An 11,596-nucleotide genomic window follows, 5' to 3' on the forward strand; every position below is an offset into this window, starting at 1 on the left:
TTTTCTAATATTTAAAAAATGTCTTCTCATCGAATAAAAATAAAATTAGAAAAAAAAAAAACAGATTTTTATTCCCCTTCACGAAGGATATTATACAATCCAATGCATCATAGTTCCTAACCAGGATTAAGCAGCTTTCATTTTCCTGGATGGGGGTCGTCTGAACATATTGATAAGATCATCAACACCCTACATAAGCCACCGACAAAAATAAATAAAAAATAAATAAATAAATTTAATTTAAAAAATTAAAAAAAGGATAATTACATGCAGACCGCCCGAGACATTGATATTTAAAAAATTAACTACCAAAGCGATCTTTATGAACTACCAAACAGATGTATTTACTCATGCGACGATGAAAAGATTGAGACTTTGATTAAAAAAAAAAAGAAAAATATGGGTTGGGGTTATTGATGTTTGAGTGAGAATTTGACAAATGGACGAACGAGGGTGGTTGATTTGTAAATAGCCAAAATAAAATGAAAAAAAGAGGATTTTCAAACAGGTTAGTAATTTGTTAAACAGGTAAAAAAATAACCTGTAACCTGTTAGAAGAATGGATGAAAGAGGCGTGGCGTACCCGTGTGGCGATGACGAGGAAACAGAAGAGAAGAATTAAGTAGGATCCCAGCGCCAGCAGCAAGAGTAGATCAAAAGTGACACTTGCGACCTGCGTATTTATGTATTTATCAGTTTCTATAAACCATTGGACATGCTTTCAAATTAGTGCGCAAATCAATTTATGAATAAATCAATAGATCAATCATCCCTTATATTGCACTGATCTCAAAGCAAATCAAAGAGTTGGTAAGGCACATACAAAACACTCTTTACATTTATACCATTTTTAACTTTTACAAAATGAAATACACTTCGTCATGCATTGGTAAGATTGTGTGTATGAAAGATACAAGTTGACGAGGTAGATATGTAAATGCATAGAAATTTAGTGGTATGCATGTAAATGAAAGATCATAATGAAGTTTAAAAACATTAAATTTATTTTGAGATTAGTGCAATATATGATAAACCAATTAACTCTTATACGACACTCATCTCAAATTAAATTCAAGAGGAGTAAAATCTACTCTTTAACTGAAATTTAGTCAGAATATCCTCACCTGTTATTTGGAATAATTACAAACATAGCACTCGAAACATTGCTATTTACAAAACTAGCACTCTGGTAATTTTTTTGAACTATTGAACCGTTACATTTACGCATGCCGCGATCAATCCATTGAGAACTAGATAAAAATGAAAAATATGAGTTTGAAAAATAGATAGAAAGATGTTTTCAATTGCTGTGTTATGTAATTGGTATTTCTAGCAAAGATTCCTTGAGCTAATCAAGAACAAATTGTGGCTTCAACGGAGAATAAATGATTGAGAATAACCTCGCTAAAACTAAATCTTGATAGTTTTTAAGCCCTTAAGATTGCTTTAAAATTAGTGCAATATAAGCGTTAATAAACTATTCATGTCTTGCACTCATCTCAAAGCAAATCAAGAGTTTCAGAACCCATCCTGATCAAACTTTAGACAATATAACCTTAACCCAGTTACAAGGGAAAAATTGTGTTGGGATGTGTCATATAATTCTTGGATATGTTATGAGAGTAATGTAATGCATGAACAATCAATTAACCCTTATAATGCACTCATTTTAAAGCAATTTCGTCTTAAAATTCAATCTGTACCAAAATATGATCAGGATATTCTGACCCTTCTAAGTAACAATGGGCATGGAGACATCTCTATTATGAAGATTTGCATGCAACCACTAAGTTCTTATGTATTTGAATATCTAACATTTTTTTCACATATATGCCATTTTATCTAGGCATGAAAAGGCGTATTTCTTAAAATAGTTTTATTTTTATGTGATATAAAAGACATGGGTGGTATAAAAGTAAAAAGTAAACTTTAGGTGTTAGAAATGTAAATGCATAGGAATTGCATGGTAATTATGTAAATGCCCCTTTATTAAAAAAGAAAGAGAGCACAAGAAGAAACATACTCTAAGCAGTATATCGACAAGAAATACTAATCATTTATCCACAATGCAAAGGAATGTAAGGTACACAAACAAAATGATATATTTATTTAATTAATGAATTAAGGATATTACAGCACAGCACCTGGTAAATGTTAAGAGTTGCTGTTGTTGAATCATAGAAAGTGAAGATGCCATCAATGTTTTCATGCGTTCCATACACATCAACTGTATGATCAGATAATTCCTGCAACATTTTACAAAGATTATGTGAGTCAATATATGACAATTAAGCATCTCATAAATTGAAAATGTCTATTGATAACAGTGGGCTTTATTATTATTCTTCTGATCCTTTTGGCACCAATTATTTTTAGCCTGCCATTATTGCTTTGGATATTGTGTTGTACCAAAGGAAAAGGATAATAATAAAAAATAGGGATTTACATATATACCCTATCCTTGTGTGTTTACATACCTAAAAAAATAACACTTACAAATTTTTTAAAAGTGAAAAAGGCCTTCACATGCATAGATTTTGATGTGATTATAACATTAAAGTAGTATATATGTAAATATCAACTTTAGGTGTCAGAAATAAAAATACATAATATCACCATTATAAAGCTTGTACCTTTTTCAAAGCCGAAATGAAAGAGCTCGTCTTCGGAAGGAAGGGCGCTACTCTAGGAGTACGTGACAAAAGATCTAGCCACATTGTTATATAGAAGGGATTAATTGCCAAACTACTGTTTTCTGCAAAAATCTGAATATTTCTACTTCGTTTGCCATAAATATGCCTCTGCAAGAACAAAACTCAACAAATTAACAGATAAGACTCAAAATATAGCAATAAAAGAAATAAAATTGGTTGAAGCAGAATGATAATCAAACCTACATGAGAGATGGCATTGCCAAGGGATAAAATTTTGGAAGATTTACATTCATAACACTCAATTCTTATGTATTTACATATCTAACACCTAAACTTTAATTTTTACATGGATGCAACCTTACCAATTCATTAAAAGGTGTATTCACTTCTTAAAAGTTAAAATAATGATAATTTTGATGTGATATAAAAAACTTGGGTGGTTTACATGTAAATTGTAAAGTTTAGATGTTAGATATGCATATGCATAAAAAGTAGGTGGTAGTATCTGAATGCCCCTAAAATTTTAGATCAAGGTATAAAATGAAGAAAAGAGATGAATATATTTTGCATTAGCATATGATTTTGTTATTGTTAATATTTTATTCAAGAAAAGAGATGAATATATTTTTGCCTGTAAGAATGGATCTAATAAACCACAAATTGATTATTTTCTTATGAGAAGAAGAGATCGTGAGAATGTAAAGACTGTAAGGTCATTCCAAGTGAGAATTTAAGAACTCAACATCGATTATTAGTTCTAGATATTAAGATAAAGAGTTATAAAATAATGAATACTAAGAATCATTGTCATAGAATTAAAATAGGGCACCTAAAAGACAAACAAGATTATTTTTATGAGTGAACTTCAAGATTTCAAGATTTGGGATGTTTATAAAGAAACAAATTTTATGTGGGATAAAGTAACAAACACTATAAAACAAGTGATAAAAGATGTACAAGCAGAATCAAAAGAAAAAGTTACTATAAATAACAATAGTTGGTGATGGAACAAAAGTTTGTAGGACCTGATGATATCTCAATTGAAGTGTTGAAATATATAGAAGATTTGGAAGTTTTTTAGCTTACTAAATTCTTTAATATTATTTTAAAAACTAAAAAGATGTCTAAAGAGTGGAGGAAGAGTATTGTGGTCCCAATTTTTAAGAATGAAGGGGATGTTATTAGTAGAATTCAAGTTGGTTGGTTGAAATGAAGGAATGCTTCAGGTCTATCGAAAGTACCACTTAGACTGAAAGAAAAATTTTATAAGATGGTTGTGAGACCTGCAATGCCTTATGGCGTTGAATGTTACCGAGATGAGAAGCATAAAACTAAGTTAAGTGTTGTCGAGATGAGAATGCTTAAGTGGATGAGTGGCTTTTCACTTAGAGACAAAATGTGAAATTAATATATCTGTCATAGGGTTGGTGTAGCTCCAGTGACTTAGAGTGATTCGTCTTAGATGACTTGGACACATTAAACGTAGAATATCTGATGATCTGGTTAGGAGAGTAGACATTTTAGATTCAGCTTATGTTAAGAAAAATAGAGGTAGACCTAGGAAGACTTGGACATATCGTATAAAAAATGATATTAATTTTTAGAATTAAATAAAAGTTTGTTGTTGTTGTTGTTGTTATTGTATAAAATGATGAATCAAGTTTGCGTTAAACTTCATGGAAGCGTGTGATACGCTCGGGAACCAAAATCAGTAAACAACAATGAAATGGAAAAATATAGATGGAAAAATTCAAATGAGGGGTGCTCTTACAAAAACAAATGAAAACGAACAAGACAATGATGATCTACTTTTCGAGAGGTAGATCGTCTCTCCCACAACCCTATACATCGCTAGTAACATCCAAAGAAGAAAAAGAGCACAACGGCTAATAAAACATGCATAAAAAAAAATAAACCCTAAGTTATTCCCCTTAATAGAATCCTCCCACACCATTTCAAACTTTCCTTCTAAGCTTCCCTCCAAACTCCTTTAACTTCTCCTCCTTGAGTATGTGCTTAAAGAGCACTCGCGAACCCTATCGACGCCCTGCTTTCTTCTGCCCCGGCAATTTGTCGCTCCGCTCATCGTGGAAAAGACCAGCCCGCCTAATTTTGTGGCGAGCCGGTTGGGTGGCTCTCGAACGATCCAGGAGAGACCGGATCACTTAAAGGCGTAACAATACTCCCATCACGAAGTACTTTGTCCTCAAGGAGAAATGATAAACTGCTTGTGAATCACCTGTAATATTGTCACGTTGCTTCATAATCTAACAGTTTTTTCCACTAAACCAACAACTCATTTGCTCCCCCTACTCCTCGGTGCACTCCTTCGATCTCTAGCGGCTCCAGAATCACCTCTAAGTCCTTCGTTAGGGTCGAAAATAGTGTAAACGAGGGTGTATTATCTCCAATCGCAATTCTCAGCTGTGATATATGGAAGATCGGGTGTAGTGTGGATGATGTTGGTAACCTCAAACGGTAGGCCACTGCTCTGATGCATGCCATCACCTCATATGATCCAAAGTATCGTGATGAAAGTTTCTTGCTTCTCCTCTTAGCCAATTTCTTCTATTGGTAGGGCCTCAACTTCAAGTAGAATATGTCCCTTGGTTCAAATTACACATCTCCTGTGTCCATCCGTTTTCCTAAATTCATGATTTGTTGAGTTTTCAGTAGATGCCCCTTGATCTCCACTAGTATCTCGTCTCTCTCCAAGTACTGATCGACGTTAGATATCGGGGTAACACTATGCCATGATGTATCAATTGAGGGATCCCGCCTATACAATATCTTGAAAAGGGTGATTTGTGTTACAGTGTGATATGAAGTATTATACCAATATTCGGCCCACATAATCCACTTGGCTCATAGCTTCGGAGTATCGGATATAAAACAATACAGGTCTGTCTCCACACTCCTGTTGACCACCTCCGTCTGCTCCACAGGTCTGTCTCCACACTCTTGTTGACCACCTCCGTCTGCTCATTGGTTTGGATATAATACAACGCAGTACTGTCTTTGCAAATAGCTCCTTCCAGAAGTGAATGAGGAGCACCTTGTCCCTATTCGATACAATCGATTCTGACACTCTTGCAAACAGACCACTTCCCGGATAAACACCGCCACAACTAAGACCATAGTGTAGGGATGTCGTATGAGAATCAAATATGCATACTTAATCAGACAATCCACGACCACCATGATCACCGTGAACCTTTATGACCGTGACAAACTCTCAATAAAATCAATCGTCACTTCTTCCCAAACCTTCCCCGACAATGCTAATGGTTGCAGTAACCCTCCTGGTGCCCTGGTTAAGTACTTGTGTCGCTGATACATCGCATTTTCCAACCATGTCCTCTATCTCTGTGCATCACCACCCAATAAAGCTTTGTCGCTAGACAATTGTAGGTCTTTTGTACCCCTGAGTGTCCCCCGATCAAACCACTATAAAACTCCTGTAATAGTCTGGGATATATTCTGACGACTTAGGTAGCACGAAATACCCATGGTGAAGCAGTTGTTGGCCCCTCATGAATATCTTGGATGATTGTTCAGATCCTGTAGTAGCTCGGCCCTTCTTTTCCTCAGCTCTTCATCTTGTTCGCTCTCCTGTCTCAAGGCTTCCCACACTAGGACCAAGTGCCGATAGGACCGTCAATTGGTAATCTTCCACTTTTCTTATAAGAATGAGGAATGCATTTTATAAAGATTTCTAAACATTCATTGTAATGTCCATAAAAATAGATGGATAAATGACAAAAGTAACATCAAGTTTCCACTAGTTATTGTGACACATTTAAGAATTTACTGAAATCACATTTGACAATAGCTGACATAAAAACTTACATTTTAGGTTAAGATGCACGTAACATGAGTTATGCTTAGAAACAGTTATCAGATAAATACTTGAAAATGCAAACCTCTCAAAGAAATTTCAAGTTTTTATGAAATTTAAGGCTGAAATACATCGCAAGAAATACCGTCATGCCATGCAAATTAAAAAGAAGAGAAAATCCAGTAGGCTAATGGAACGAATGATGGACACAGAGGCAAGGTAACTTCGACATCATTGAAGAGTTGTTTGGTTTGTTGAAAATAAAGCGCAATATAAAAGTTTGTAGTTATTACAATGTATTTGAAATACTTTATGGATCCTTGGTTCACTGCAAAAAAAAAAAAGCATGACCTTATATTTTATTGTTTGATTTGAAGTAGATTGAAAATAATGTAATAATTTATTTGGAAGGTGAGCAATAGGCGGCGAGCAACGGGTGGTAACTGGTGGCGGCGAGCGGCAGGTGGCAACTGACAATGGCGACAGGCAATTGGGGGCGGGGGGGCAATGGGTTGTGGCCGACAGCGGGTGACAAGCGACAAGACAGCGAGCGGCTGCGGGCGGAGGAGCGTCGACTAACGGCCGGCAGCGGACGAGCGATGGGTCGTGGAGATGAGCAATAGTTTGCTAATAGCATTTTATAGTGTAATTCAAATTCAATCAAATCGGCCGAATTCTAATTCAACCAAAATGAACTAAAGAGTGAATTTTAAATTCATTGAAACATTATATTGTACGTGTACTTCTTTATAACAAACACATAAGTTCCTTAAATCTCGGTAAATTAATTACAGTTCACCAGAAATCCTTCCAACCAAGCAACCCCTAAAATTGCAAATAGGGAAAAAAATAATAACTCACGTAAAAATTGGGGTTGTTTGGGATCACTTCTGCTCTTTTGTTCTTATTTCCTTCTATTATTTTTTTATTTGAAATAAAAGATGTTTAATATGTTTAAGTAAGATATTATTGCTTTTGAAAACACTCAAAACACCTAAAAATTATTCTAAGTGTTCGCAAAAACATATTTATTTATTTTTAAAAACATAAAATAAAAACATATTTAAAAAAGAAAATGATAAAACAAAAACAAAAGTAATCGTACACAAGAACTGAAAATTTGAAAGATTCTTTCAACAAGAAGCCCAGCCCCTCCACCATTGTCGAGTTTATTCAAAAAGTAAAACAGCTCTCATCCCCAAGATTATCAGTGTCACGACCCGACTTAGGACTTGGAATTAACCAAGACAAGAACAAACGGTCAAACGATAAGAATTAAAAATTTTTAATATTTATTCTCTATAATTAATTATTAACAAATAAAATAGTCACTAGCCAAATTAAATTAAAACAGCATATTTACCTCAGTATAGGTTGTTTGCGTCTTCTATAAATATTATCTCTTCTATTGTTCATCTTTTAATCAATTAAATTAATCTGAAAAAGCTAGTTTAAAAATAACAGTGAGCTAAACAAGCCAGTGAATACCAATATTTTTAATCTACAATAATACAAGAAAAAAATAAAATACACGTCAGTTAAACTTTTAATAAATCAATACAAATATTTAATATTATTTAATGAATCTTACTATATATCAATAACATGTCCATATCATTTTATATATATGCACAAACGTCATAGGAGCTCCATCGAAAAATTGTACCACATAAAATACTTCAATGTTAATATCATTTTCCACATACGTGCACGGGTACTTTAGGATTCTCCTACTAGTACCATAAATAGGCTTCATCATAGTCAATCATACACATAGAAAAATACCAAAAAATAACATTTTTTATTAATAAATATTTTCTTCTCATTTAAATAGCAGTCAATATTCCTATATAATATTCAATATCTACAAATTGGGCACATAGGTCATTCTAACAATATGAATAAAATTCATTATAACCCTAAATCACAGTAATAATAAATGCATTCAGACGAGAATAAACAAAAATAATATCATAATATAAAAATATGAGTAGTCACCTCGAAGATAGACGAAGTGCTTACTCTTAACTTATATTACTTCTATCAAATTATCACCTATAAAATATTAAATATTTAATTATTATATTTTAATTTAATTATCAATTATTGTTGTATTGTACTATTAAGATTTCAATACTTTAAACTTTAAGTTTGATTAAAAAAATATTAAATATTATTAATTTATACATAAATAAATTTAAAATTAAAATTCTAACCTTTCTTTAATACTTCAATCAAATGGACTTAAGTTACACATTTAAATTATAAACTTATAAATATAATATATATAATATTTATTTAATAACTTAATTAATTAATTTACTCTTAAGCTTATTCTCAGCCGAAAAAAAATCCTACCTTTCCTAGCACGCGAGTCCTCCTCCCTTTCTTCTTCGGCTCGATCACCTCTGCACGCGAGAGAGCCGGATTGAAAGCCTGGCTTCGGCTTTCTCTCCCACACAAATGCACAAACTCAACCCTTCCTCCTTTGTGATGCTTCTTCTTCTCCTCTTCTTTTTCGTTGGTATGCTAGGGCACGGGATCTCCTACACAGATCCTTCCTTCTACGCTGCTCGAAAAAGACGTCGTCGTTCGTTGCCTCCGACTACAAGGAGGCCCTAACTTGAGCCATTCAACTATTCGGTAAGTAAATCTCGCCTTGGCCATGTCGTTTTATAGGCAAACTCATCTCCTTAGCTTTTGATCCCCTCGTTTCCACTCCTCCCTTTTGGTTGTCCACAAATCGTTCTTCTTCTTGGGTTTCTTTCGAGTGTTCAACTCTTAGATTCTTCTTCTCTGAGTATACAAAACGAATCGTTACAATTAGGAACACATTAAATTAAAACATTTATTTGAATCACACATTGTATCTTTATTTAGCTCACGGAACAAATTTTAGTAAGCCCTTCCCCAAATTACCAGACTTCCATTACTATAAGAAATAGGGGCATGACCCTAGAGTTTTCCCATACAGAATTTTCGGCTACACTATCGCAAGATTCAATATCACGAGAGACAAGAGACAGGCCGCCAAAACAGTCCCGTTTTTTCCTTGGATATGTTTTTTTTTTCCTATTATCTTTCATTCATTTTTAGTCATTTCCTATATATATGTTATATTAGGGTTTGAAAGGGAGTTTTATGGTGTTTTCTGTTAGGACAGCCCCTCGCACCAAGTGTTTCCCCTTCCGGGACTATATCCGACGGTGTGAAGATGTTTTAGCTGTAACTCGTCCGTGGTGTTCTCCTTCCATGGGAATGAGTGGTGCTCCGACTGTAGCTCGTTTCCAATGGAATATTTATCTTTACCCAACTTCTCTGCAATCTTTCCAGCCTTCGCCATTGCCTTACCCTCTCTCCTCTTCACCGCCCTGGCCATCCTAGCCCTCCACCTTCGCTGTCATCCTTGTTCCATCCCTTTCCTCGCTGTTTTGACCGTTGTCCAGCCCTTTGTACTTGTTGAAGCTATCCGTGACAACGCCTAGCGACCAATTTCATTCATTGCAGCCATCTCCTTGCTGCCGCAGGCCCGGGATAGCACTCCCCTTGCCATCCTGCAGTCCATAACCCTTCCCCTTGGCTGCCCCTCGCTGTCCCAAACCTCCCCTTGGCTACTGCTGCCATTTTAGGCCCTCCACTTCACTGCCCATGAAATTCAAGCCCCTCCTTTTGCTATTCCAGCGGCCCACAGCCCATTTCAGACTCCTATCACCACTTTTCGATCATCCAGCCGACCTCCACCACCCTCTGGATGGAGCCAAAATGTGAGATTTTGTCTTGTTTTGTTGTAATTTCTCATTCAAGTATGTTTGGTTGTAATTGCCTATTCATTTTTAGTAATAGTATTTGTTTTTCCTATTGTGGTTTGGGTTAACTCTGGTATCAGGGCATGTACATATAGATCACCCAATTCCTATGTATTTACATATCTAACACCTAAACTTTGTTTTTTTTTACATTTAAACCACCCAAATCTTTCATATCACATAGCCAATACCACTATTTTTACTTTTAGAAGGTGAAATACACCTTTTTATGCATAGACATGGTGGAAGTATGTAAAAATTAAAGTTTAGGTGTTATTAGATATGTAAATACATAAGAATTGAGTGATACGAACCTAAACCTTCCTAAAGAATATTAAATGATAAAGGTTCATAAAGTAATAAGGGAAATCAGAGCTCTTACAGCAAGGCTCTCAGCAACTAATTTTACGCTTCTATAGACAGCAGTTTCATCTACCAAATTCCTGCAAGAAAATCCAGCTCTAAATAATAGCCTCCTAAAAAAAAGCAGTGTGGAATAGATATTTTGCAGCCTCACCTCGAATCATGCAGACCCCCTGTACTTTCCAGTAATTCAGGGGCTACAGGAAGTTCAGAAAGCGTCAAAGCAGTTACTCTTGCTCTAGAAAATTGTTCATGTTCCCATGCAACCTGCAGTGATATAGACAATTTCCACATCAGAAGGGTCGAATTGCAATTTTCTGACAAAGCAAAATTAAAATGCATAAACTCCACATTCAATTAGATCAGCCAAATGTACAGTAAAGTAGGCAAGGAAGTGAATGTCTGTTCTAGGAAAAGAAAAACACAAAAGAATATAGATCATACCTCTCGAGCAGAACAAGTAATTTTAAAAGATTAAAAATACTCCTGAAACTTGCCTATGTAATAGCCTTACATCCGATTCTGATGAGCCTTAAATGATCTACATATTACCATTAGAAAGGGTGTGAGATCTCATACATAGTTTTTGATCAATAGCTTCATTCCATATGAAGGATTGTCTCCAAACTTTATATATTTAAGAATCTATTGGGACTAATTTGTTACCACTACCTGGTACAATAAAGTTCTTAAGCCGAAAATTAGGAATGAACTAAGCTACATTCACCAAACACACTTCCGATTTATCTAAATTTTTTTAAAGTTAAGACTTGAGACATATCATGATTGTTCTATTAGGACTATTAAACCTATATTTAAAGTCTCTAAAGAGAAATCATTACTTCTCAAAATTCGTTGAAATATATTGATGGGGGGCTTTCCCCCTTCCCATTACGAACGCGGGAGTGAGATTTTCCTGCACAGAGGTGGGAAAC

The 11,596-nt window shown here is 34.8% G+C and overlaps 1 protein-coding gene across 1 annotated transcript; it reads right to left on the reverse strand.

Moving 5' to 3' along the window:
* Positions 1-33: 33 nt before the first annotated feature.
* On the reverse strand, positions 34-10,970 carry LOC110036975 (nicalin-like). Its single transcript, XM_020744363.1, has 6 exons — positions 10,816-10,970; positions 10,681-10,741; positions 2,634-2,801; positions 2,145-2,246; positions 584-673; positions 34-189 (listed from the first exon to the last, which is right to left on the reverse strand). The coding sequence occupies exons 1-6, from the start codon at positions 10,953-10,955 to the stop codon at positions 127-129; spliced, it is 624 nt and encodes a 207-aa protein (XP_020600022.1). The 5' UTR covers positions 10,956-10,970; the 3' UTR covers positions 34-126.
* Positions 10,971-11,596: the final 626 nt, after the last annotated feature.

The sequence above is a fragment of the Phalaenopsis equestris genome, unplaced genomic scaffold (genome assembly GCF_001263595.1).
Source record: "Phalaenopsis equestris unplaced genomic scaffold, ASM126359v1 Scaffold000001, whole genome shotgun sequence".
NCBI lineage: Eukaryota > Viridiplantae > Streptophyta > Magnoliopsida > Asparagales > Orchidaceae > Phalaenopsis > Phalaenopsis equestris.

Bases quoted from the DNA above. Each gene is read 5' to 3' on its own strand.
- LOC110036975 (XM_020744363.1), bottom strand. From the start codon at position 10,955: ATGTGGAAATTGTCTATATCACTGCAGGTTGCATGGGAACATGAACAA. The intron at 674-2,144 runs GTGCTGTGCTGT...ATAAATACGCAG, and splicing joins CAACTCTTAACATTTACCAG to GTCGCAAGTGTCACTTTTGA. The intron at 190-583 runs GTACGCCACGCC...TGGCTTATGTAG, and splicing joins TCCTCGTCATCGCCACACGG to GGTGTTGATGATCTTATCAA.